This window comes from Bombus vancouverensis, chromosome 7 (assembly GCF_051014615.1).
Source record: "Bombus vancouverensis nearcticus chromosome 7, iyBomVanc1_principal, whole genome shotgun sequence".
NCBI classification, from domain to species: Eukaryota; Metazoa; Arthropoda; class Insecta; order Hymenoptera; family Apidae; genus Bombus; species Bombus vancouverensis.
This window is the reverse complement of record NC_134917.1, coordinates 6,613,184-6,638,752: the sequence shown is the minus strand read 5'-3', so window position 1 is coordinate 6,638,752 and position 25,569 is coordinate 6,613,184. Positions and strand designations below refer to the sequence as shown.

At 33.8% G+C, this 25,569-nt stretch overlaps 1 protein-coding gene across 3 annotated transcripts in view; it reads right to left on the bottom strand.

Moving 5' to 3' along the window:
* Positions 1-25,569, bottom strand: part of LOC117164216 (temperature-induced paralytic E) — a 124,911-nt gene that overhangs the window by 9,752 nt on the left and 89,590 nt on the right. Inside the window, exons 2-5 of one of the 3 annotated variants that reach the window (XM_033347130.2) lie at positions 23,384-23,716; positions 13,581-13,868; positions 12,417-12,610; positions 8,104-8,423 (exon numbers count right to left, since the gene is read on the bottom strand). The exons of 1 other annotated variant lie outside the window; for it this stretch is intronic. In XM_033347130.2, coding sequence (XP_033203021.2) covers positions 8,104-8,423; positions 12,417-12,610; positions 13,581-13,868; positions 23,384-23,588 — 1,007 coding nt within the window. In that variant the 5' untranslated portion in view covers positions 23,589-23,716. Of the gene's footprint in view, positions 1-8,103; positions 8,424-12,416; positions 12,611-13,580; positions 13,947-23,383; positions 23,717-25,569 lie in introns of those variants that run through there. One more of the 3 variants, XM_076620242.1, reaches the window with a different exon arrangement.

Genomic DNA, 25,569 nt, shown 5'->3' with positions numbered 1-25,569 from the left:
AGATAGGAAAGTATCCTCTCTTATAAAGCTGGTTAACGTTTTTCATTTATTTTGGAAAGGTGACTGTAATACTGTAAGTTATTTTAAATTAATGAGAGAAGATTGTAAAAGAGCGCAAGTATTTTGTTGTCTATTTTCTTATTTATTTAACTCTTTTATCTCTAAATTATTAATAGCCATAAATATTTACTTGTAATTTTTAACGCAATAAACAATGTTGATAATTTCCTGGTAAAATGAATAAGAACTTATTGAATACGAATATTTCGATGTTCAGGAACTTGTGAGGATTGATTGTATCTAAATACGAGAAGGATAAAACTTAACGATTTGAATTCAATCGTTCACACAGTTTACGCGACAAGTTATTTAACTGTGAGGCATTCTTAAGGAAGAAAGCTTTAGTAGCAGTTTTGGCAAGCCAACAACGCTATTATCTCTTCTCGCTTTGTTCGATGAGCTCCTTTCTTCACAATTCCATTTTTCTCAATAAAACAGGAGAGCTAACAATGAACCCGAAAGAGATTCTTTTTCTCTTTTCTATCCATTAAAAGTTCAATCGCGACTGTAAACTCGATAAAATATTGCATTGTATTAGATCGTTTGATTTCCTTTCTGTGTCTGAAAAATTCAATTTTCAAAAGGTCAATAAATATTATCAATAAATGATCCTTCTATTTTTTTTATTTGAAATTTATCGCATATCGTTGACTGTCAAAATTTTAATGCCTCTGGTGAAATTTATATTCTCTATTTCGAATAATAAATCGGATGATAAATTGGCGCGCTTCAGTTTTCTATAACATTTTTGGTTTAATTCCATCAATAGATAAATGCTCAAGTTCATTCATACATTGTGTAGTTGTACGATACGATAGAGAAATATGGAATATGATCTCTTCTAGAGATCACGCGAAAATACAGAGCTTGTCAAAAGAGTGGTTTGATTTCAAAAAAAATAATAGTTTTCAAAAATAGAATTATAAATCTGCATAAAATTTTATATTAATCCTCGTTTCTGACATAGAAGAATCCATCATTCTAAAAATATGTCAACTAAAAAATTTATTATGTGTAATATAATCTTATGTAATAAATAAAAACTAAATTTGTTGACATTCTTTCTTTTTTTCAAAAGTATGAGCTACGAAACTATTGTGAATTTTTTTATGTAACACATATTTTGAAATGTCGTGTAGTAATCCATTGATTTCGCCGTAGACTACAAGGCGCTCACTCTCCTTTCAACTACACTCTATATGGAAACGGGACTCCGTGTGTCATTAACAGTATTTATAACATCACATTCTCTAGGCTCTCAAGCATTTCCAATTTTTATTACGATAGTTTCTTTACTATCGATATTTTCAAAATGTAATATTTTGCATTATTTCATTACATCCAATACATTGAATCGTGTATATTTTAAATTAATAACTTAGTAATGTACAAGAATTGAAAGATTTAATTAATTATTATAGAAAATAATATCGAAATTTCACTTCTGTAAATATTCGATAAGTACTTTATGTATATTCCGGCCTCTCAATTTTTTAACTAATCCTCCCTTTCATAAGAATTTTATTTTTTATTAATTCTTTATCATCCTATCCTAAAGTTATTAGTTCAATATTTCAAAAAAATTAAACAAATTATTATTACAATTTACTACAAATTATTAACTTTTCTACTTTCACATATTTATATCGGAATAAAGAGTAGATAGACATTTTTTTTGAAATGTAACTATCATGAGGGTAAGAACCTTTATTTAATTCAGATAAACGTTTAATTTACGCTAAAAAGAGATTAGTTAAATTAATTGAAATCGACAGAGTTCCGTGATATCTTTATTACGAATTTCACAACTTCTCTCAATAATTGAACAGCGAAAAAGTAAATCATAATTTCCGACCTCCTCAGTGCTCTCGTATAATTCTTTCGACGAGTCAAAGCACCCTTCCATTTATAGCATAGCTCGGGAAAAACTCCGGCGACTGGTAGTCTGGAAAATAAAGTTTCCTATTGCCCGTTCACTGGAACTTCTGCTATCTACGAGAACAGCATAATTTTATACTTTCATAATTTCGTTGGCAACACCGAAATCAAGCAAAGAATCGCCTAGTTTTCTGATCTCAACTCGAAAACTGCAATCGACAGCGAAGAAACTCGATAAAGATGAAGATTCCCAGGCGGAAATAGGAAGTATCGTAACTATTATGTAGGAAGAATAAATTTTACAAGGACTATTTTTTATAATTTAATTAAAGATTACCACATATTCTCGAAGCAATTTCATTGAAAATGTATTTCGATCTTGGTGGAATCGTAAGGGTGCGTCAATTTTTTTATCGTTACGAGAATAGAAATATGTTCGAAGAATAAAGGAATTGGAACAATAGTATCCAGAAAAGAAAAATAAGCATTTCACCGTGTTTTCACTTGTTTTTATTGTGTGAAGATGCTAAATTCTGCTTAATGCAACGTAACGAACGGAGAAAAAAGTTATCGGAGAAAAGAGTTGTGTTTTATTCGGATATCGAAGGAATAAAAATCGTCCTACATAAGATAATACCTGTAATTCGATGATAATTGTGTCTACAAATAAATTACATAAAAACCAATTACTTATTTTATGCTAACGATAAAGGAGGAAAATTGTCTTTCACGATCGTACGATGGAGTTTTAATTTCAGACGCGCTCAACGCACAGCGAAAGATAATATCTCACTTTTTGCAGTCAAAATTCAAATATCCCTGAAACAAATCTTTATTTACGTCGGATTTCTATACTTCCATTCGTAAAAATATAAATTTATATAAACATCCACAGTTTATTTAGAAATAAATCCAAAATTTATTATCCGACAAGCTTTTATATCTCTTTACTTCAAAGCATGTGTTTTTAAAATTACGATCAACACTAACAGAAAATCCAGATGAATCTTGTTCGACATAGAAATGAAGGATTTCTGCACGATAAGAGGATGCGATTCAAACTGGTGTACATATGTCAGATCTATCATCAGTTCATATTTATCTACTTAATTCTGTTCTACGTTCTATCTCGCGAATTGTTGATATTGCGACCGTTACAACGGTTATTTTGACGTTGGACCCACGTTTTTCATCTCTGTAACACTATCGCCGATGCAACTATAACGTATCTACAGTGATATGAACACTGATTGAAGTAACTGGAGCAAGAAAGTCGATCAATTGTCTAACTGAGCTTGATTTCTTGTAAAAGAATTTATTCCTTTTGTTCTATCGATAACTGATGTTTTTTAGGGATTTTTGGGAGATAGTGAAGAAAATTGATGTTGAAAAGTTATACTACGGATTCAAGTGATAGGTTCTGATTCGTTTCTAACGTAAGTATGTGTGCCGAGCAGAACATTGCGGAGATTGATTTTGTTCTATTTGTGTGCATACGAGAGCGTATTTTAAACGGGAAAGAATATCGTGAAGGTTCACGCTTTTATAGAAAATAGTCTAATATTTATCGATATTCTATTAAATAATTTAATAGAAGATATTTCTAAAGTGAAACGCTTATAATTTCGAACGATTAGTAAATTGTACGGAGAAATTGTAAAATAAATGTTTCATGTATTTCAGGCTTGTTTCTTCTTGAAGTTTATATGTTTCACAAATTGCGAAAATGAAGCGTTAGAAAGAGTCGAAAAATTAATAAAAATATTTGTGACGCAATGAAAATGGTTCATCAAGTTTTGCAATTGAACATGCAGGACAATTTCGTGGAAACACATTATATAATAAGCGAGTTCAAACAGGGAGGAACGTCGCAAGTTTCCACGTTAACGCTATTACCGTGCTTTCGTATTGCTAAAAGCAAAGACAGTTGAACGTTCGCTTCGGGTAATGAGGTTGCGTTAAATTCGCATTCTCTTCAGTTCATCGTCCCTCTTCTCAACAAAGACGATCATATTCCGGAAAGTCTTTTTTTCATTCTTGATCTACTTATAATAACTTTTCATATAGATTAACTATGTCTTAATTATACTTTTACAAGAAAAGACGAGTATTAAAAATGGATCTCTTTGAAGATAAAACGATATACGATAAAGATTTAAACCTTTAGATTCACTCCGCTATACCATGAAAAGCAAACTAATAAAAACCTGAAAATAGGGTGGCTTTATCTTTCGAACAATGTTATACAAATAAGAGAAACAATTTTAGAACATTTCAGTCGCAGAATTATTAAGTAAGTAAGAAACTTCTATTCTCTTACGATAGAAAAGAATAAATACAAAATAATCACTCTCATGGGTAACTAACTTCTTTCTTAAGAGGAAGTAAGTTTATAGAAACTGGTTTTATAAGAGTCACAGTTTTGGAGGGTGGGAAATCTCTTCAATACACTACTTCTAAAGTATCTTTGCTCCTGAATTTTTTATTCTGTGGACGAGCGTTAATAAAAGGTAATCGTAAGCGAGAATAATTATTTTGATCGATAAAGTCGTTCTTTTTTTATATTCTACACGTTCTTTTGTTATTTTCTCGTCTTTCTTTTTTGGAAGAAACGTTCTAATGTAATTTTATTCTATCGAATTCTTAACCTGAATTTCATTCACGTAAATCCTTTAAACCCTTTGTAGTTTATTGGCACCATTACAGCGACATTGATAATGTGAAGATTGTTTCTTTTATTCTTTTCGCCAATAAAGATAGAATACGGAAGAAGGCTACTGAATAAATGAATTCACAGACATTTATGGTTATTTTTCTTAAATATGTTGACAACACTATGACTCTTATTTACTTCGAAGGAGTAATCTCTTACGGCTTTAGAATCAATTCAATCATTCATTTCAAATACTTCATAATTAATAAACTATTTTCCCAAGAACTGCTCAAAATTTTTAATTCTGTTTGCTGAACAGTACGCTTTATATATGAAATCTGAAAGAAGTCGAACGATACAAGAATGTCAAGTTCAGTTCGAAGTAGAATCGCAGATGGCTAATATATTCTTTGACATTTCACCCGACCACCGAAGATAGCAACGTAAACGGAATTTCCACGCATCAAAACAAACTTCATTCCCACCGAAACGCTCTCTCTACCTCATGGCACGAATCCTGATAGTTCAGATTTCCCGCGACAAACATGCGACAACGTTAAAGATCTTCGTACAAAGGGTTAAACTGCGTTTAGGGTTAAGCCAGGCGAGCATCGTTCGGAAATCTCGAGGCCATAGATCCGATTCAACGATGGCTAATCGTATTCGATGCGCAGGCCGCAGCGTTTGCGCAGCCGAGTGATCGGATATCTTCGGTTTGTCGCGGGCCACCGGCGAAATTGACCGTGTAATCATCCGATATCGACGCTTTGTCGAGCTTGCTGACCGTGTGCCATGGATATTTATATACGTACGATCCGCGAGCACCGTTTATCTCGAGCGTATTTTATGCCTGTTCCCGCGCACAAAGGCCGCTCGATAACCGTTTTCCAACGACGATCACTCCGTTCTTCCCATTCGATGGCCGTGCACTCTGGGCTAAGCTTTTTGTCCTCGCGAAGGAATCTCTCCGTAGTTTTACGCCGATCGGATCGATACTCCGCAGGATACGCGACGAAACGAGTTCTTCCATTTATGGATTCGCGAGAAAGTGCGAGTTAAAACGGAAAACCGAGGGTGTTCGAAGTTTTTAAGGGATGAAAAAGAGATTGACGCTGCTGTAGTATCGTGCAGTCTTTTGTGATGTTGATGGATATGTGTTCGTGTGTTCAGGAAAGGTTCTGATAGCGGTGTAATGTTTAAACTGTTACGAGAGAGTGTATTGAAATTCCAATGCAGATGTTGAAGGATTTTTCAGACGTGGTGAAGATAGAATGATGGTACATATAAGTATATGTACTTTTCTTTCTTTCTGAAGGTTTCAAAGGTGATGAAGATATTCGTAATATGTTGGAGAGAACCTGTCAGCAATATTATATTTTAAGAGTTTTGAGAAAGATGCAATGGAATTTCAACAAGGATGCCAAAATTTCGTTTGAGCATGATAAAGATCCAATGATGATCTATATATCTTCTTTTTTCTCCGAAGATTTCACAGTTATAATGTTTATCGAAAGAACGCAAAGGTTAATTCTCTATATGTCATTTATGAATAATTATAACGATTTTATTGGTGATAAACTTTGTCAAAGAATTTTATCCTATAAAATCCTAAAACCTAACCCATTTTAGGGTCCTCATACAGATTAGTGCAAATAACAATCGATATAATTGCACTAACATTCTACTGTATTGAATTCTTCAAATCGTTTGTTATATTCTCATACGTGAATAAATACAAACGTCACTTAACAAAATCTGCTTTTCAATTTTTACCGAAGCATACGTAACGAAGAAAATACCCAAAGAATTTCGGCTTACATTCCTTTTTCGAGTTTTACACAGTTACGTATTACGTAATTACAATTCGAATATTGCTATTTGTTCCTCAACATCATCTACTTCTTTCGTAAAATGTTTATAAACGTCCAAGATCACGTTCTGTCACAATATACAACTTCGTTGATATATTTTTTCTTCCTTTACTTTCAACGAGTAAATCGTGGGAAAATTGCTTTAACACGATTACATAGTTAGAATTAACGATTTCTTTAAACCCTACGCGGCTGAGTGTTGCTAGATTGACCAGAAGCCCTATGATCCAAGTAACGTGGTACTCTAACTACCAAGGCGCTTAAAACCACCCAAGTGTCCCATTAACGACGTTTGTTTTGGCTCGACTGAATCCTGACCATTACCTGTGGTTTATTACGCTATTAGTCGTAACAACAGAAATACATGATCTTTGATATGTAACCAGTAAAATATGACTCTTGTTACGCGGTATCATAAATTCTCGGAGCTGTTTTCGAAAGACGTATGCTAATCTCGCCGTGTCCGAAACTAACCCTTTGAGATGCATTTTTCAAGAAAATTATAGGAATGTTACATTCAATGGAGATTTGTGATGATTTTGGGGTTTGAAATTTAGAAATTATTGTTAGTCGATACGAGTATTTTATTTTGCCAGCGATAAAAATTCTGTGTAAACGTTTGTTTAAGTAGAAATGTCTTTAATATTTTGAAATTTGTATGTAGTAGAGATTGGAGAATAAAGTATCTTTAAATTTGTATATACACACGTGTCAGATTTTTAACTAGCGATTAATTCAGTAGTAGCATTTTAACAGTTTTTAACACTTTTAACAGCATTATACAGAAATTATGTTTCCTTCTATATTGCAAGTATTAATTTCGAATATGATTCAATTAACTAATAAACTTTTGGAGTTGTCTGTTGTTTGCTCGTTCAGATTTTCCAATTTTCCAAATAGCTTCCGTCAACGGAAAGTGGTGATACCATAGATTTATATACATAGAGTCTTGATAAATTGGATAGAGAAAAGAACCAGTCAGTCAGATTGCTGAAATGGGATTCGAACCCCAATTTTTCGTTTGGCAGGCTACTCGAAGCGATTGACCTATTTGACCTATCGATAAATTCTTTCTCCCTAAATCGAACATTCGAAATGTTTACTTCCTGTCGAATTAATCTTTAGAGATTAATCATGATACAACAAACATCCAATATTACGTCCCTCCATACACGATGCTTCCACATTTAATAAAGTTCGATATTGCATATCGACAATAGTACTTTCTCAGAGTTCAGGAGCGCTTGGTCCTGAAAGAATTAAATATAAGAGCATTTTCGTACCTGTTTAGTACTGCGACTACTTTCGTTAGAACTATGAAACCCGAATTAACACACACTTTTAACAAACCCAGTTCCAACACCACTGAAATTCCAAAACGTTCTCTCAGAAGTACACTCAATAACTGAACTTATACCAAACAAGCCGAAACATTCTCAACGCCACAAGTAACTCCACGTTCATAAAATCTCGAGATATCTAGCTTAGTTCAAGCATGAAATTTCTAACCTACTTCACACTTCTCCTCGACCAATTGCAACTAACAGTTTTGCTCTCTACAAGATTGTAAGGCACGTAAGAACGAAAATGGAAAACGCAGAAACAAATGACCTTTTAGATCTTACAGATCTTCACGCTTACCCATGAGTGTAGTATGTGTTAGGTATCTCATCCAGGCTTTCTCTGCTGATGTCGTCGGCCATGGCGACTTTCAGCTGATGCCCGAAGCTTGCTAGGTCTTCCCTGAAAGCCTCGCTACCGGGCGTAAGGGCGCCGCTCGTCAGTGGTAAAGGTGTCGCGTTACTTCCTTCACCCTCTCCGCCGTCCTCGCCCTCCTCGCCGCCCACGAGGACCACCTCCTCTTCGTTGTAGATCTTGAAGTAGGCGATGGTGAGGTATATCACCGAGATTATGAAAGACGGTATCGGAATCGCCATCGCGTACACCAGATTCATGTAAACCTGCGGGGAATACGTCACGCGAGCAACCTCACTGGATGGTTCAACGTCCACTTCCGCTTTCGTGCGGCATATCAAAGAATAGCTCGTACGCACTGAATTGGTTAGGGGAGTTTAGTGGAAAGGATTTATGCGAAGAATTTATCGAATGGAATGTTTTAGTTTGATGAAAGCAGTTGTCTCAACTTGTCGGAATAAATATAAAGTATTACGGAACAAGTATCTTTTAAATTATAAGAAATTTTCATTCGATTTCTTGGAAGATATAGAAAAGTGTGAGCCAAGCAACTATAATGTAAAGAAATGATCTAAAACTCAAAGAAGAATAATAACTATGGAGTAGTAATTTCCTACTTAGTAATCAATAAAAGAAAGATCTAAAATATCCAAATGTAAAATTTCCTCCAAAATCTCGATCTTACTATCGATACATAGACACGTGTCCATAAAATGTCCTCTAAGACCTGTATTAAGAGAAAACAGCTAATAAAAAACTATTTCATCAAGAACACATTTTATCTCCGTCCGATACCAAAATTCGCGTCTTTACATTTTCATCCAATAAATTTCCTCGGTGGCGTCAAACGATCCAATGTCTGAACGCATCTCGAGGGCGCCGTTAATTTACGAAATTGACACACGTAGCGTGGTAGGAGTGGCAAGCTTTTCCACCGGTAAATCCACGATGTTATCGTCGCTTTATAATGGTCAGGGCGTTCGTTTTATCTCTCTCGGTCTCCCTTCTTGCCCATTTTCATCCTTTCTCGCTCATGTGGATTCAATTCTACCGCAGCTGAAGAGCGGACGAGCGAGAAATTTTCTTTTCTTCCGGACAGCGCGGCACGAGTTTCATCGAGTACGATGGTTTCCGTCTTTGTCGTCGGGCCGGGTATTCAGCCCGCTTGAAATGCATTGTTCGTCACCGTACAGGCGGCTACGTTTCCGTAAACGTAACGGAATTTTACTGTGCCTCGCGCCGGAATATCGTTTTCCACGCCGAGATACCGGCGCTCTTTCCAACTCGCGACGCTTGTTTCTTTTTAAATCCTCTTTCGGAATTTTCCATCGACGCGCCACCAGTAATTTACGCGAATTAAGTAAAGTATGCGGAATATTTCCAGATTTATGGAAACTTTTATTTGAGATAAAAGTGAAAAATAATAATTTCGAATAATGTATCTTTTTGACTTTATTATTGACTATTTTATTATTTTCATTTTATTTTATTTTATTTTATTTTATATTATTTCATTTTAATTATTTATAATAAAATTCTATGTTGAGATCAAATAAATCATTTTCACACAGTTTTCTGTTTTGGCTAATTTTTTCATGTAATTATTTCAAAGTAACTTGTAGCCGAATAAAACGATGTATTATTTGAATAATCATGGGTAAAACATTTTATTCAAGTACTAATATCGAAGCCCAATTTCTTTCAGGCGGATCGATGACTATTGCGATTTAATATATAAAATAATAAATTAAATGAATTTGTTTTGTTCCTTCTATAATCCGTTTGTGAATAACTGTATTCATTCTCGTATTATCCTCTTATACTGCAAACTCAGCAATTTATTGTGTTTCATAAGAATGCTTTATTTCTACATTTTACTTTTCAAATATTCCAAAAATCCAATTTGATACTCACGAACTGTTCACTAAAAGTATCTCATAATCAACGGATCGTTGAGACAAACCATTTTACGCTCTCTCGTAGATAAAATTCCATTACACAATTACATTCTTTTTGTTCGTCCAGGTACTTTTTAATTTTGCCTTTCCTGATAATAAGTGAAGAGGGAAATTTAAACGCGCACAATCGCCTTTCTTCTTCGTAACTCTTTCTCCCCATTGATGCAACCAATGCAATCGGCATCAATTACTCTAGCTCGCGGCTCCGTGTCTTTGTGTCCAAATTAAAACAGATACCGATCTCCGTTAATAATGAGCGTCGTTACGTATTTAACCATTTACTGGGGAGACGTTGTTCGCTGCATAATGCACTATGCCCTCAATAAGCACCTGCAGTATCGATTCACGGTCCGACGTTCCTGTCTACGGTAAACTCGCACGAAAGTCACACACATAAAGACTACTGTCGCGTGACTTGTACGTACAAGCACCGGGTGTAAATCGGCGACGTCTAGAACGCGGTAACCGGGTTACACCTCGAAGCAAACGACACGTCACTGCGACGAGATACGATTCTTATCCCTTTCGATTATCGTAATATTGATTCAATTCGTAAAGACCAATTCCTCTATTTGCAATCCTGTCTGGAACGAGCATCAACAGTTCACGTTTCGACAATCAACGTGATACTTACTGTCGAATGATTCATATGGTAAATAATATCGTGAAGCTGATTTTTCAGTACCATTTGTTCTTCTGCTCAGTCTTACATCGTGATGAAATGGATATTGAATTCACTTCTCAATGATTAGCGTGGCATTTAATGTCGAACTCTTGACATAGTAAACAGTATTATCACATTTTTCGTTTTGGGAAATTGATTCGATTCTCTTGTTTGTATTATTTATAATGAATTTTTTAAATATAATTTTCGATCTTTTTGTAGGTTACGATTGTACTTGACGTACTTGACTCTGCTTTTGTAAGCTGCTCGATAATTAAAAAACAAATATTTAATTTTTTGTTAGTTATAATAAATATTCTTGAATTTTCTTCATGCAGATACAAATAAATATATTGCAGGTTCGAAGGATATCAAGTAACATGATCAAGATGAACGGTAAAATGTCTGATCATGAGCGACAGATTCTATGATACTTGCTATACTTCTCACTTCATTTTAACGTTGCCGACATATTTTATAATTAATTTAATTTATATCAAGGTTTTGTTGCTCACTCCAATATTTGAATATGACTTTCGATTTGTAGTTTAAATTTGTGTTAGCATTTCTCTTGTTATCTCAATATCGTTATATTCATGTTCTCTGTAATATCCATAGCATATATAAATATCCTTTTTCCTGCTTATCTAAATAAGATCAAGATTCAGGAAGAATTATTACTATCTATACCAATTGGACAGATGCACATAAATGTGAATCAATAATAATATCCATTTCTTTTTTACACAGAACAATAAACTTAAACGATAGAAAAATTCCTGAGGTGTAGCACATAACAAACGTAGAATACAAAATCAACTGAATTATATGCATAGAAACCAGATACGTTGCATACGTAAGTGCAACAATGTTTCGCCCAGATCAGTGTTTTGCATAGTACGAGACAAATTTGAAGTAAATACGTACATGCAGTCTATAATATAAGATCGTACATATATTATCTCTCTGCGGGAATTAATTTTTTTTATGAAACGTTTTACATAGATAAAAGGTACATGTAAAGAACTGATTTTCGCAGGTATCGAATCCACAATCTTATGTCGTAGGCTGTATATAGGATATGGCAACACGTATGATACAACTGGACAAAGGGTTATTTCACATGCAAAATTAAGTCAAAGATCTAGGATAATTTTTCATTTGAAACTTTATTTTCAAAAGAAAAGTCGAGTACTTGTCGAGTACATATCAATTCGACTAATTTTCAATTGGAGACAGGTGCACAATCGATAATAGGTTACTATATTCGCGAAAATAAAATAACAAATGAAGAATAAAATCATAGCACTGACAAAAAGGTATCAACTGCGCCTGTATAGGATAAATTATTAGTTAAATATATTCAAATTCAAATTTTTAGAAATTTTATTCACATTTTTAAGTTATTTACACGTACCTACTTGTATCATTTCAGGAATTATTCAAATTTACATATATTTCATACTTGATAAATCTTTCAACTCAATTTTCCTACAAACCTGAATAGCCAAATGAAAAAGTTGTATTTCAAATTTTCGATTTATTTTTGTATACACATAGAATAATCTTCAATCTAGTTGTACCATATTGCCATGGCCTGTATACACACATAGAATAATAGAAAATCATAGAAAGACCTGCCACATGTCGAGTTCGCTGATGACTATCCCGGGATCCACTTTCGAGTAGTAACAGCTAAAGTTCTGCCCTATGTTGGCGTACTGTCGGTAGAAAATACTGCAATTCAGCATTGGAGGGTATCCACAGCCTTTTACGTTGGGAAACAGCTTGGCCCCGGTGAAGTACCACTCGGAGTCGTTGCCCATGAGCCCTGCGAACTTCGCCTCGTTATCATCCTAGTCGTCTCGTCCGACCGTCGACAGACATTTCCATCAATGAGAGGGTGAAAGTGGACATTGTTAGTAGAAAGTGTTTCTCTAGCGACAATATGGTCATTGACGTTCGAGAATTCGAGAGTTTGTAGGTTCAAACGATAATGAATTTTGCTATTTCGTTAGTGGAACGTGTTGCACGATGGTTGTTAGGTTTTCATGGTTACAGTACTTGACCCTTTATTTTCCGCGGTCTTTCGTGACACTCCTCCGCGAGGTGGATCATTTCTGACATTTAGGAAGTAGGTCGAATTTCTACTGTCGTGCGGAATTGTTTTATTACTCTTAAGTATGTTTTTGTAAGTTGGTTTTGTACCGTGTATATACGTATTTTGAAATACATCTGTTCGGTGATTTGGTGTATTAAAAATATATATCTACGTTAATCCAGATACAGAGAAGTTAAATTTCGATCATTTTTATGAAGATGTATTGCCATATAAAGATTACCATATACAATCTTAAAAACCATATTGGCATTTAGAGCGATATAAAATTCCCTTCTAATATACATGAAATAGATTTTCAACAATTTCTTTCTAATCACGAAACAGAATACTGCGTTAAGATGTTCTCATATAGCAGTCCCTTATGTCGACAGGTTGAAATAAACTGAGGAAAATGATAGACCAAACTTCCTTCTACGTTTATCGTTCTATTTTATTATAGAAACTAATGAAACTCTCTTGTAATCGCGTTTTAAACATTCAACGCATTGAATCACGCTTCTACCGTACGGTACATTTTCCTATTACCTTCGTGCTATATGAAATTTCCCCCCTTCCAATATTACTATTAAACTGATCATGTCAGAATTATCACTCGTATATTTTAGTGTTAAATTAGATCATCCACATCACATTAATAATAAATATGTAGATGAAAACGGCACAGTACGTTGCCCTGTACCTGTAGGAAAGGGTTTCGGCAGTCCTGCTTCGTCTTCTTCGGCGAAGTCGTCGTCAAGGTCCTCGATATAATCGTACTCCCTCAGGGAGCGTTCGTAACGCGGTTTTCCCATCATCGTGCTGTCTTCGTCGTCCTCGACACCTCCTACCGCCCTGCCTCCCTCACCCTGTCCATCGCTATCCTCGGACGTATTAGTCGGTAGCTTGTAGTTAACACGTATTTGCGTGCAATCGTACAGCTCTTTGGTGCAACCCTCTCTACAGGATGTCCATGAGCAGTTGCTCGTACCTGGACTCAACGGATCGTTCATGGACTTTCATCGATTGAAGACACGAATTTTACGGGGGCCAGACACGAAGAAACGAACTATTTTAACAGCAAAGAGTGGTGCACGCCGAAAAAGTAATTCGATGCAACTTAGAAGTTTTAGAATCGAGGCTTCTGGGTGTGAGCCGTATTCTTAAGGAAGATTTTTGAGGTTTAATCAGTGTTGCAGTTACCATCATTAAGGGGCTATTGATGTACCGCAGATGTTTACGCATTTATGGGAATTTTAAATCTATATGATTGTAAAAAATAAATAAATAAATAAATAAATAAAAAATAAGAAAATAAAATACCGTACTCCTGCCTCAAAGTTTGGAGCATAGTAGGACTTCTAAAAAAAAAAATAACGTTCAAGTGAATAAAAATTCTATTCATAATATCGTTAATTTGTAGTATTGAAGTCGTAATTGATAACGTTTTTATTTCTCAGAAAAATTTGTTTCGGAAGGAAGCATTTGTTTCGTCTGAAACTAACTGTAATACTGTGAAACGTATCTTACTCGAGAACATGGCTCACACCCAGAAGTAACGATTCGAAAAATTCTGTAATACCGGGATGTAAAAACCTTAGATCTCTGATTGATGCAACTTATGTGTATCTGTGGAGTAAGTGGAATCGAAGACCGAAGAATTTAACATGTGAATTGAAAAACTTGAGGAAGTGTTCATTTTTGAGGTAATAAATATTTGAGAACTGGGTAAGTATATATGAATCGTAGTATTGTGTGTAGTTTGCTGTTACTTTCGTTTTGGAGGATTTTGATAATTCTAGCTGGTTTGATAGATCTGTATATTAATCTATATCGTTTGAACATATGAATTTATTGTATAAATTAAAAGATTGAAGATAACTATGCAGATTTATTACATTTAATTACGAAAGGCTCTATGTAGCACAAAATTTAGTTACATATTTGGTACTATTGAATATAGATATACGTAAATTATATTTATTCTGAGAAACTGGAAGTTTGAATACCTCGATCTAGCTATAAATTGGTATTACGTAATAACATAATTAAAATAAAAAGGAAAGTACAAGTTACTACGTTATATGTATATATATAATATATATTATAAATATAAATCTAAATATATTTTATATTATATTATTATATGTATATAACATATAATATACTATAAGTTACTAAGTACAAGTTATTACTTTAATACTTAGTTTAAAAATTTGTATCAATCAAAACATTAATTTAAAGATACTAAATATCTAACACCAGCAAATTGAAACTCAAATACCAAGGAAACACTTTTCATTTATGAGAAAAACAAAAACAGCAAACTACTTTTAGAACTTAGATATTCTTAGATAAAAAGCATTGGATAAGTAATGGAACATACACAATTTTTCGACGTGCATAGTGTCATACGAAGATATACCAAGAAATAAACGAAGACAATGATAGTTGAAAGACACACATGGCATCATTATCTCAAAAACTGATCAAGTTTCGTATCAATCGTATGAAGGAGAATCAACAGACAAGGTGGAAACAGGCGAAGTTGACCAGGGAGGAAAAATGCACGGTGACTTCCTCGAGATTCTCGAGTACAAGAAAATTGTAGTAAAGTTCTCAACTTAGTCCCTGAGGCAGGTTACGAAATCCTTGCCCTGACCTCGTCTTCCTCCTCGAAACTTTCGGAGAGAAAAGCTTCAGCAATGATGTAGTTGACATACCGGGTCACACTTTTGGATAACGCCCAACGTCCGGAGATTCCAACTTAAAAAGCACGTCGTTACAATTTTAATTCTTTTAAGACGAGTTTCAGTTCGAAACAGATGCGAGGAATGTAAACATCCTGGATTTTAGTTATTGACTGTTGACAAGTTTTGATTAGTAAAATATAATTAAAAGCTTATTTTGTAAAATAATTTTACTGTAAATAAAATTCAATGCAATAAATAAAAATTCAATGCAATATTTTTAGATTCTGTATACAATAGGACTAAGTTGTAATTGGAATATCAAACGAATTTTCAAGTTATCAAAATTAAATAGTCCGGTCGTTTGTGGAATATAACGATGCAAAGTTATTTGCGAGGTTGCGTCATGCAGAAATTTTAATTGTAACAACATGGAGCCGCAACAACGTCGGTGGTAATTCGTATTGTTAATTAACCGCAGTTGCAAGGCTGTTGTCGTATAGGGATGAATATAATTTAACTTCGTGCATTTTCTTCCCTGCACAAATTTGCCACCGAGTTCGTGTTCTCGCTGAAATCCTATTACGACACATCAGCTACGCGTAATAATCTTAGCAGTACTTGTCGCTGACACTTGTTCAATTGCATATGAAGTATTTGTGTTGAATGAACAATGTTATCACTAAGTGACAAATATTTTGAGAATTAAGTTCCTCTGAAGTGACATTTAATCAATCAGTGAAATTATGTGTTCTATAGAAAATTAGAATGAAATATTCAAATATTAAAATACCAAAGAATATAGCAAAGTGTAATAATAATTAAGTTTTATACAGGAAATAATTTAAATTTTTAGTTATAATTTCATTTTAATTTAAATCTCAAATAGTCGTAAATTTTAAATGGAAATTGTTTTGTTTGAAACATGGATTCGTTTCAGAAATTTTCATGATAAATTAAGATAAATGCTTCTGAGAAATGTGCATTCAAGGGATTTGCATATATGCACAGATACATTTATAACTATATAAAATTTATACCAGAGATAATACAAAAAAGCAGATTATATAATGCAGTCAAAGTTCATATAACACGAACATAACTAGTAGAAATCTACGAGAAGTCTGAAAATACATTGAAAACATCTACAGAGAGAGAGAGGATGGAAACCACGACAATTAATAGAATATCAAATACCAACAGTAACCAACATGATGACATATTCCAGAGAAACGAGACACATTCATATATAAATATCGCCAATCTTGCGACAACTGAAAGTTGCATTTGGTGTATGTATGTATATTTAGACTACATGCAATACATGAAATCTGAACTTAAGTAAATTTGTTTAACGCAATAAAGAGTCGAAAACTTTAGTCTATAGTTATATTTATATTTATTATTATATAGAGTTATATTTCACATTTCGCAATTGAATTAAATTATTCCACACACAAAGGAGAGCATTATTTTAATCACGATTTTAGGCAGTATTTCTTTTATAAATATATCATAACCGACTTCCATTCGATTTCCAAATTTAAAAATCGCGTTTTTTCGTTTTGTAGTTATTTAATAAAATTAAAAAATTTGTTCTTTACTTATTATTATTGTTTACAGAAAATAAGAATATTACTAAGAATTATAGAAAAGGACAAATGGGATTACAAGAACAATTTAAAGAATTCTATTCTGGAATCCTTAACCCACCCTCCTATAATTTTTCTCTTCTGTTAATTGAAACGCAACAGCTAAGGCTCCTTACGTAATTCAACTAATGTTGTCAGAAAAATTTTATAAAACATAAATAAAGAATTACTAATCCCAAAAAGGATTCTATTGCATAACTGTAACAAATTTGATATTAAAATTAGGAATATTTCAAATATACGAATTATAACTGATTTTTCTATTTAACATAAAACTATAAAATTGTGAGACTGTAAGAACTATGAGCAACGAAAGTTTATAACCTACAACATACAACTCATTAATTCACTAATAGTTTTAATAAATTATATTGTGTAAGAATCATGAAAAACAGAATTACGATTGGGTAGACATTATAATAATATTTGTAATAATTCTTCAAATGCCTTTCTTTCAGCTCCTCAACGGCGTCGCGTCGAAAACGAACAACCGCTGAGGGGAGAGATTTCGTTCTTTTGAGTGAAGTGAGTACAGGCTTTCCTGGTCGCCCTCTAATTAACGTCTAGACGTACCGCTGCAGAATTAAGCAAGGATGGAGTCCGCCGTGGATATCGATGCAAACGATCGCGACAAGAAATGAGGTAACAGATTGGACGCGCCGAGTCACCTAGAACTTTGGTAAACGACGACGTTATCGATATATCGGCGTAATAACGCCGCTAAAGAGGTACTAGACGGAGACGAGGCTAAGATCGACGCAACTGGTGTCTTTGTATTCACAGCATTCAAGTCGGTCTTGAGCAATCCGAACATGTGTCCGCCCCTATGCCTACACTCTGTGTATTCCCTCTTTCGTCACCCTTCCGCTTACACTTTAGGTCTTCTGTCGAATGCCAGCGGCCGTAGGCGGATGGTATTCTCCAACGATCAAATGCTTCGACGTTTGCTTCTTCATGCATATGTGTGTACACACGTTATGTGACATATGAAATATATGGATTATGTATAGCTGCAGGGAAAACAAAAAATTTTTCCTTTAATAGTAGTCATTTCACAGATTACGTAATTTAGTTTCTATTGTAGAAACAGAATGTGTATTTTTTAATATATAAATATTTAAAAAAGTACCTACTCGTATTTGGTTTAGAAAATTCTCCAGACTAATGTTATCAGGCTTCTTTTGTTTTCCTTTAAGCAATATATTATTGATATTTCCTAAGACAAATGTATTCGATAGACCGATTAGAAATTCAATTAAAATAGAATTTACTGATTATTTTTTAGGTATTGTCATATTTTAATTCTTATGTTACTATCTATTACTATTGTAATCGTAATGTTACTATCACTAGCCGAGGTTCATTAACATTTTCAACAAATTTCACGTATATATTTATCCAAAGACTAACTGTATCGTATTCAAAAATTATCAGATAGGTAAGAACTAATGTTTCCCTAAACTTTGTGTTAGGTGAGTGGTATAATATAGCAACAATTGATCGTATATTCTACAACGATAAAATATTAAAAGCGTCAAGACAGTTGTGCGTTTCCAATGGCCATCGGTAGCATTGTTCGTAAATATCCAACGAATTATTTACAGAAACGTCGAAACTTTCATGTTATTGGAACATTCCTATTCTTTCGTGACAAAACGAATTTCCCTGTACGGAAAATCAACGATTTTCGCCTGACAACTGATCACAAATATAACTCCTCGTCTATAACTGCCAAAATCGATACGTATAGTTACAAAAATATTGTCTAGAAGAATTATGATTGTCACTATCACCTTGCATGGTTTTTTATCGTATTCGAGAAATTGATTGACGTTGAACGTGCAACTGACCGTCCAATGACAACCGCTACAAGCGTTTCACAGTTCAGAAAGCTACCCCATCCTATCAACCCTTCCTGCCTCTCGTTTTAACCCTTCTGTTTAAATCTTGTTTCCATGAAAATCAACACCACAATGTCTGCCGGAAATATCGATGGAAACTAGGCCTTCGAGGTGGTCGAATTTATATGGGGTCGCGAAAAACGTCGATACCTTTTTACGTTCTCCCTTACTCTACTTAAATAATATTAATGCTCGTCGTTATTGTTCCTCATTACCATACGACATGCGATCGTAATTTATCGATAGTTCCCATTTCACGATCATTTATTATTGTATAAAACATATTTACATGAAACTCTCATCCGGTGAATTCTTCTTTTTTTTTAATATATATGTATACTCTTCGTTATTATTTGTTCTTTTTTTAAAATCAGGTAGGCGGTGTAACGATGTAAATCAATAAGTTACCATGATGGGTATAAAGGCATATTAAAGCGACACGAGTTTGTAAATGGTTATGAAAGTAATATCTAAATGTGGTGTACGAGATATCAAACGTTCGCAATCGAAATGAGTAATCGTTCTTCAGCAGAACTATCGATAAATATCTCGTTGCATAAATAGCGCTACGATAACCATTTGTCAATATGCATAAATAGTTATCGTAGAGGAAATGTTATATTTCTGGAGATACCTATTTTATATTCTATATCTGTACATTTTTATGGGAGAGAAGAAAGAAAGTTCAATTTCATGAGATTTTTTTGTTTCTCGAAAAACATGAGAGGAGTTCTCGGGAAATATTACAGTATATCTCTGCTGGTTTTTACGTTCCAAATATGTACATATTCGCACGAATCAATTGTTTCGGGAGATTTGGTTGCGTACTATTTAACTATTACAGGAGATTCACGTTTATTCATGATACCTTCCAGTGGCATGTGTAGACACTGCGCCATAGGAAAAATGTGGGAAAATATGTTGAAAAAATCTAGTATAGTAAGTAAATTCATTGAATCTCTGAATTATTCTTCAAATGGACAGAAATTATGGAAATTTATTTGCAGTGAAAAATTTTGAGTACTGAAAATTAGATACTTCGATAAATATCAAGGAACAGATATAATCGATAATAAAATTTTGAATAAAATAAAAACTGTCCCATTTTATATTTTAATTCTCATAAAATGAGACAAAATGAGTTCTGTTCACAGGAATGTGTTGTTGCTTCTACAAGTATAATGCAAGCCGACGAAAAATCATCGTGTCAATGAAACAAGTATAATTCGAACGCCACGACGCCCTTTCGGAAGATGTCATACCCTGTATGCGCATATTTTTACCTTTCTTAAATAATGAACAGAAGGCAAAGGTCTCTCGGCCGCGAATCTGAACTGTCCCGTTTGAATATTAAATTAAATGTCATTGCCTCCGCTCCGTGATCTGATATGCAATATTAAATTCGTCGTGCAAACCGTCGAAAGACTGTCTATCAAAACAGCTCTCGTTATTCGACTTGGCTGGAAATAGTTTTCTCAATCATTCATGCAAATCGTATATTCCGATGGTGACCCTATTTCGTGAATTAGGACGAATCGATTTATACATTCCGCAGTTCCTTTCACGCATATCCCGTCTTTCCTACGAATAGAACAAAATATTACACGTATACCAATATTTTCAACGTCACCTTGAAATATTTATTTATGAATATGGATGGGGAACTTCCCGAAAAAAGGCTATAGGACAAAATGACGACTTGAATAAATTGTATCTTCTAGAGAAGTACTAGTTCTAATTTTCTAGTATCCGTTATGTTTGAATTGATAACTATGTATTAGACCGCAGATTTTTATGCAACTTATAAAAAATTTAAGATCTAAGAATTTTAAAAACAATATGCAGCGATATATAAAATATCCAGGATAGAATATTCATTGTAATATTTCGTAAGTGAAACATTCTTTTTGTATTTACAAAATAAATAATATCTAATTCAACTATTTGACTGGAAAACACAGTTGAGATCTATTACATCAGATTTCATTGAAGTTTGCAAAATAATTGAGATCATCATATTGGAATATCAATCGTTTCAATATTTGGGAAATCTTTCTCGCGAGTAGTCATTAAATAATTTAAAGAATTTGAAATTACGCATACAACTTTTTAATAAAAGGGCTAAAGTTTTGACGTGATAGACTGACTAAGGTAGTTAATTAATTTGCAAAGCATGATAGAATTAAATAATGCAGCTCTTATTAGACAATTTAATATTTATCATACAGATTTATTGTAAGTCTCTTTTTTAGAAAGCTTCTCGCTTGGTAAATTGAACATGAACACTTTAAATAGACGTTGAAAGACAGAGTTCATAAAAGCTGAATTTAAAAGACGTACCTGACTGATTGATTAAGAGATGTTCTGTTTCCAATTAGAACATTGTAGATTGGATTATTTGGAAATTAATTGCGAACTCTGCAGGCTTGTTTTTGTAGAATTGTTGTAGGAAGTTACAATCGATGCTGCTTCCATTGAAGGTTTTAAGGAACGTTCTACGTTGTTGATTTCGTTAATTAATTCATCGATTGATGTTGTCCATTAATCAAACAATCGTTGGTTAAACGTTTCATAAAGGATCAATGAAGTTACAATCGATACTGGTGAACAGAAATATCACGAATTTGACATGTGTCAATAGAAGGTTACATATTTTATGAGGAGTCGCAGAAAATCCATTATCCTTTAAATATATTATTGCATTCTTTATGTTACATTTTCCCTTGAACTTGGTGTAATTTTAATCAATAACCATGATATAAACCTTAGATTTTAAACATTGGAATAATATTCTTCAAATATCTCCTAAATCGAAAACAACGAAAAATCTAATTCAAGTTACTTTGACCGGTAAGAATGTAATAAAAGCACATGTTTTAATTAAAATCGAAACATTTTTATTATCATATTAAAATAATATTTGTTGAATATTTCCTAAACCCTTCAGATAATAAAATATCTCCAATTTTACTATCATATAGTTTTATATAAAACTCTCTAACTACTATAATATATCTTGTATATATATTCCTATTTTCACCAGTGTTTTTGCGAAATGTGAAATATACAATTGCATAGAAGACAATTTTTCCTAAATCTTTACGTCAACCGTGCACCCTTGTTTCAACGAGTATATGTACCGTATATCGTTAATACTCATTCACTGCTAAATGTACCCCAAAGACGTACTTACATACAGTTACATGATGCTTAATCTCACGCGATGATCACACCATGGAACACATAGAAGAGAAATTATCGAGAAAGTATGAGAGAGTAGAAAAATAGGAGTATAATTCGTGTCATCACAGGCGTGGCTTTATATAGATCAAAGAGATCGGAAGGAAGGAAGGTATCAAATAGTTCAAGAAGAAATTATTTACTTCTATACTTTAAACGATGAAGTACGCATACGATAAAAGTCGATGAACGTTTAATTATGATAATGGAGTGTCCTGCTACAATTAATGAAATTTGTTGAAGATATGATACAAAAAAGAATAAAAAGATGTTTAAATGATTGAATTAAATTTAAAATAATGGAAGTGAAGGAAAAGATACAAAGAAACGATAAGAATATTTCGTTAAAAATTTTAGAAACTGTCCATCAAATTCGAAGTTAATTTAAATATGATTTGTTGAAAGATTCGTGATAAATAGATAATCATTAAATTAAATCAAATATAACATTTTCTCACATAGTGTACAAATAAATAAATTACATAATATAAAATAAGATTTACTTTTAACATTAGAATAAAATTTATTCTAATTCAAGAACTAAATTTCAGGATAACCTCAGAGGTTCATAGAACACGTATCTCAACTAAACTCGAATCTACATCCAATATTAATTCACACTTATAGAACTTCCAATACAACTACCAAGAAACTAGAGACAAAGTTCGATATTAAATCCAAAACCAATTTCCAATTAAACACATAACTTATATACGTCATCTTTGCTATTTACTTTTCAAAAAGAAAAGTCCAGATATATATCAAACTACGATATTACTAGACTATTCCAACTTGAGCGAATCATACACAAAACCCAATACACTGAAACAACTTCAGGACCGTTGAAACTCAGAGCTCTAAACCAATCGATCTAAAACTTTGTAATCATCCGAGGGATAGAAGAGAAAAGTGACCTCCAAGAGAAAAATTGTGTTAGAAAAGAGAATTCTTCACATGCAACGACACAACGAAAGCGATCACCGATCGGACGAAAGAATTTGGTGAAGGGTGCCGATTGTTCACCTCTCCTGGACTCAACGTCGATGGTGACACACTCGGCTGGCCGAGTGTCGAACTGCATGAAGATGGTGGTGAAGGCGGGGTCGATGACGAAGGGGACCAAGAAGAGGAAGGCAAAGAGGCTGAAGGTGCTGAGGAGGATGAAGAACGCGGTCGTGTAGAACAGCAGCTTCTGCAGGAACGTCTGCTTCTCCTTCTCCTCCGCCATTTCGGAGAACAAACGGCAGTGCTCGTTTCAGGGGTGCACCTAGTTGACGTCGTCGTGTTCGTCGTCGTCGTCGTCCTCGGCGTGCTCGCTGCCCGTCGTCACGTTCGACGTCGATGAGGCGAAACGATCTGCGGATTCGTCTCGAATTTCACCACTTTGCTTTTGTATCGCGTTTCGAGAGATCGAGCTTTCTCTTACAGACGCTTTCTCCACGGATTGGACAGGCTTATAGATTTAGAACCGAGCTTGTTGAAAGCAAACAAGTCGAGGGTTCTTATGGTTGGTTGAATATTTTGACAGAGAGTTACTTCCAGCTGTCTTGTTGGGCACTTATATGTTCAAGAGTGAGGTTTAAGCTTATAGAATCTCTAAGATAGATTTAATTTTTTTTCTAAGATAAGATTTCCCTTCATCGTATTGGATAATAATTAGTAAAAAATAGTCAAGGTAGCCATCAAGTTTCAGGATAGTCTGCTTCGTTTGAGTAATCTCTCAGATATTGCTGTTTCATCTTGATCTAATTCCGGAATTCTATTGCAGTTTTAAACATCATTGAGTATCATGAAGTTTGAACGTTTGAATAAAGCTATTTATAATATACTATATATAATACATCTATAGAATTTCTTGAGTTATGGCAGATTGTAAATAGCTAATCACTTTATCACTTTCTTATTTAATGGATGTTAAGGTATAATATTTGACAGCAAGGTCAGAGTTTTAGATAAAGGTTCCCCGAAATCTTTTAGACTTTCTATTCTCAAATTGGATTTAAGAAAGCCCAAGAGACACAACGAGGATCCTAAAGTAATGTCTGTTGTGACTTTACGTTCTGTCAACGCACAAGTTTGCTCCTATATTTGTGGTATCGATGTCGACGAAGTTTCAAGGAAACGGAGTTTTCTACACCGAGATTCAATAAATCTCCCCGAAAGCTATGCGATTCTTGGAACAGTATCGATTTCGTTCTCAGGATCTTGTGATCCGTTTTAACCGCATATACCAACATTTGGAAGCACGATGTTTCCATTCTAGATATTCCTAACAGAAGTTATGCAAATCGAAAAAGAATATCCAGCAATGACAGCAATTGAAAATATTAATTTCATTTATCCACGAGCTTTATATGTAAAAACATGCCACAGATGATTTTCGAGGCTTCAAGAGGAATAGTTTTATTAACAAATTTTAATAAAATTTTAAACCACACAGATTTTTAAAACTTTAGAAGTTGTAGGTAAAAATGTTGGTTCCTAAATTTTACTAGTTTCTAAAACAAAGAAAAATACGTTGATAATTAAGCTACTTTCACAATGCTTTTGAGTAATTTTATGTAAAAATCTTGATAGAAAACCAGAGAAATTCACGGGGCAACGTAATAAAAAGCAATGAAATGTAAACACACATTGAAATGCGTTTTATGAAGCTTTTCAATATTTACGGTCATTTCTTCAGCGACAAAGCAATATCTTGGTCTTTATTATCTTGTAAATAAGACGAAGCCTTAGCTATTCGGATCTTGAACTATCGTTCACGATGCGTTCCATTCATTTATCCAAGAGGCACGTGCCAATTTCATAGCATTACGCGTAAGATATTTCCATGACAATGAACTAACAATGCGATACGCGAGCTACGAACTTTCCATTCACGTCTTCCTGTAATTGAGTCGACAAATAATTCTATTTGGATCCATCTGCGCTCGAAACTTTTACGGTATTTCATCTACGAAGCATTGCTTTGACTTTTTGGGAAAGTTTGCTTCGCGTAGACAGAGTTCAACCGAGCTTTACCGCTCTTTGAGCGACCGAATTACACTGGGAAAACTATCGCGTCATACCAGGAAAAAAATATTTCGTGATCCGATTGTTTGAACTTTCTGCTAGTACAAAACGTAAAAGTAAATATGCGGATTGTACTGTTTGATTTTAAGCTTAAATTTGAGAGCTGTAGTTTACATTTATCAAAAAAGTGTTACATA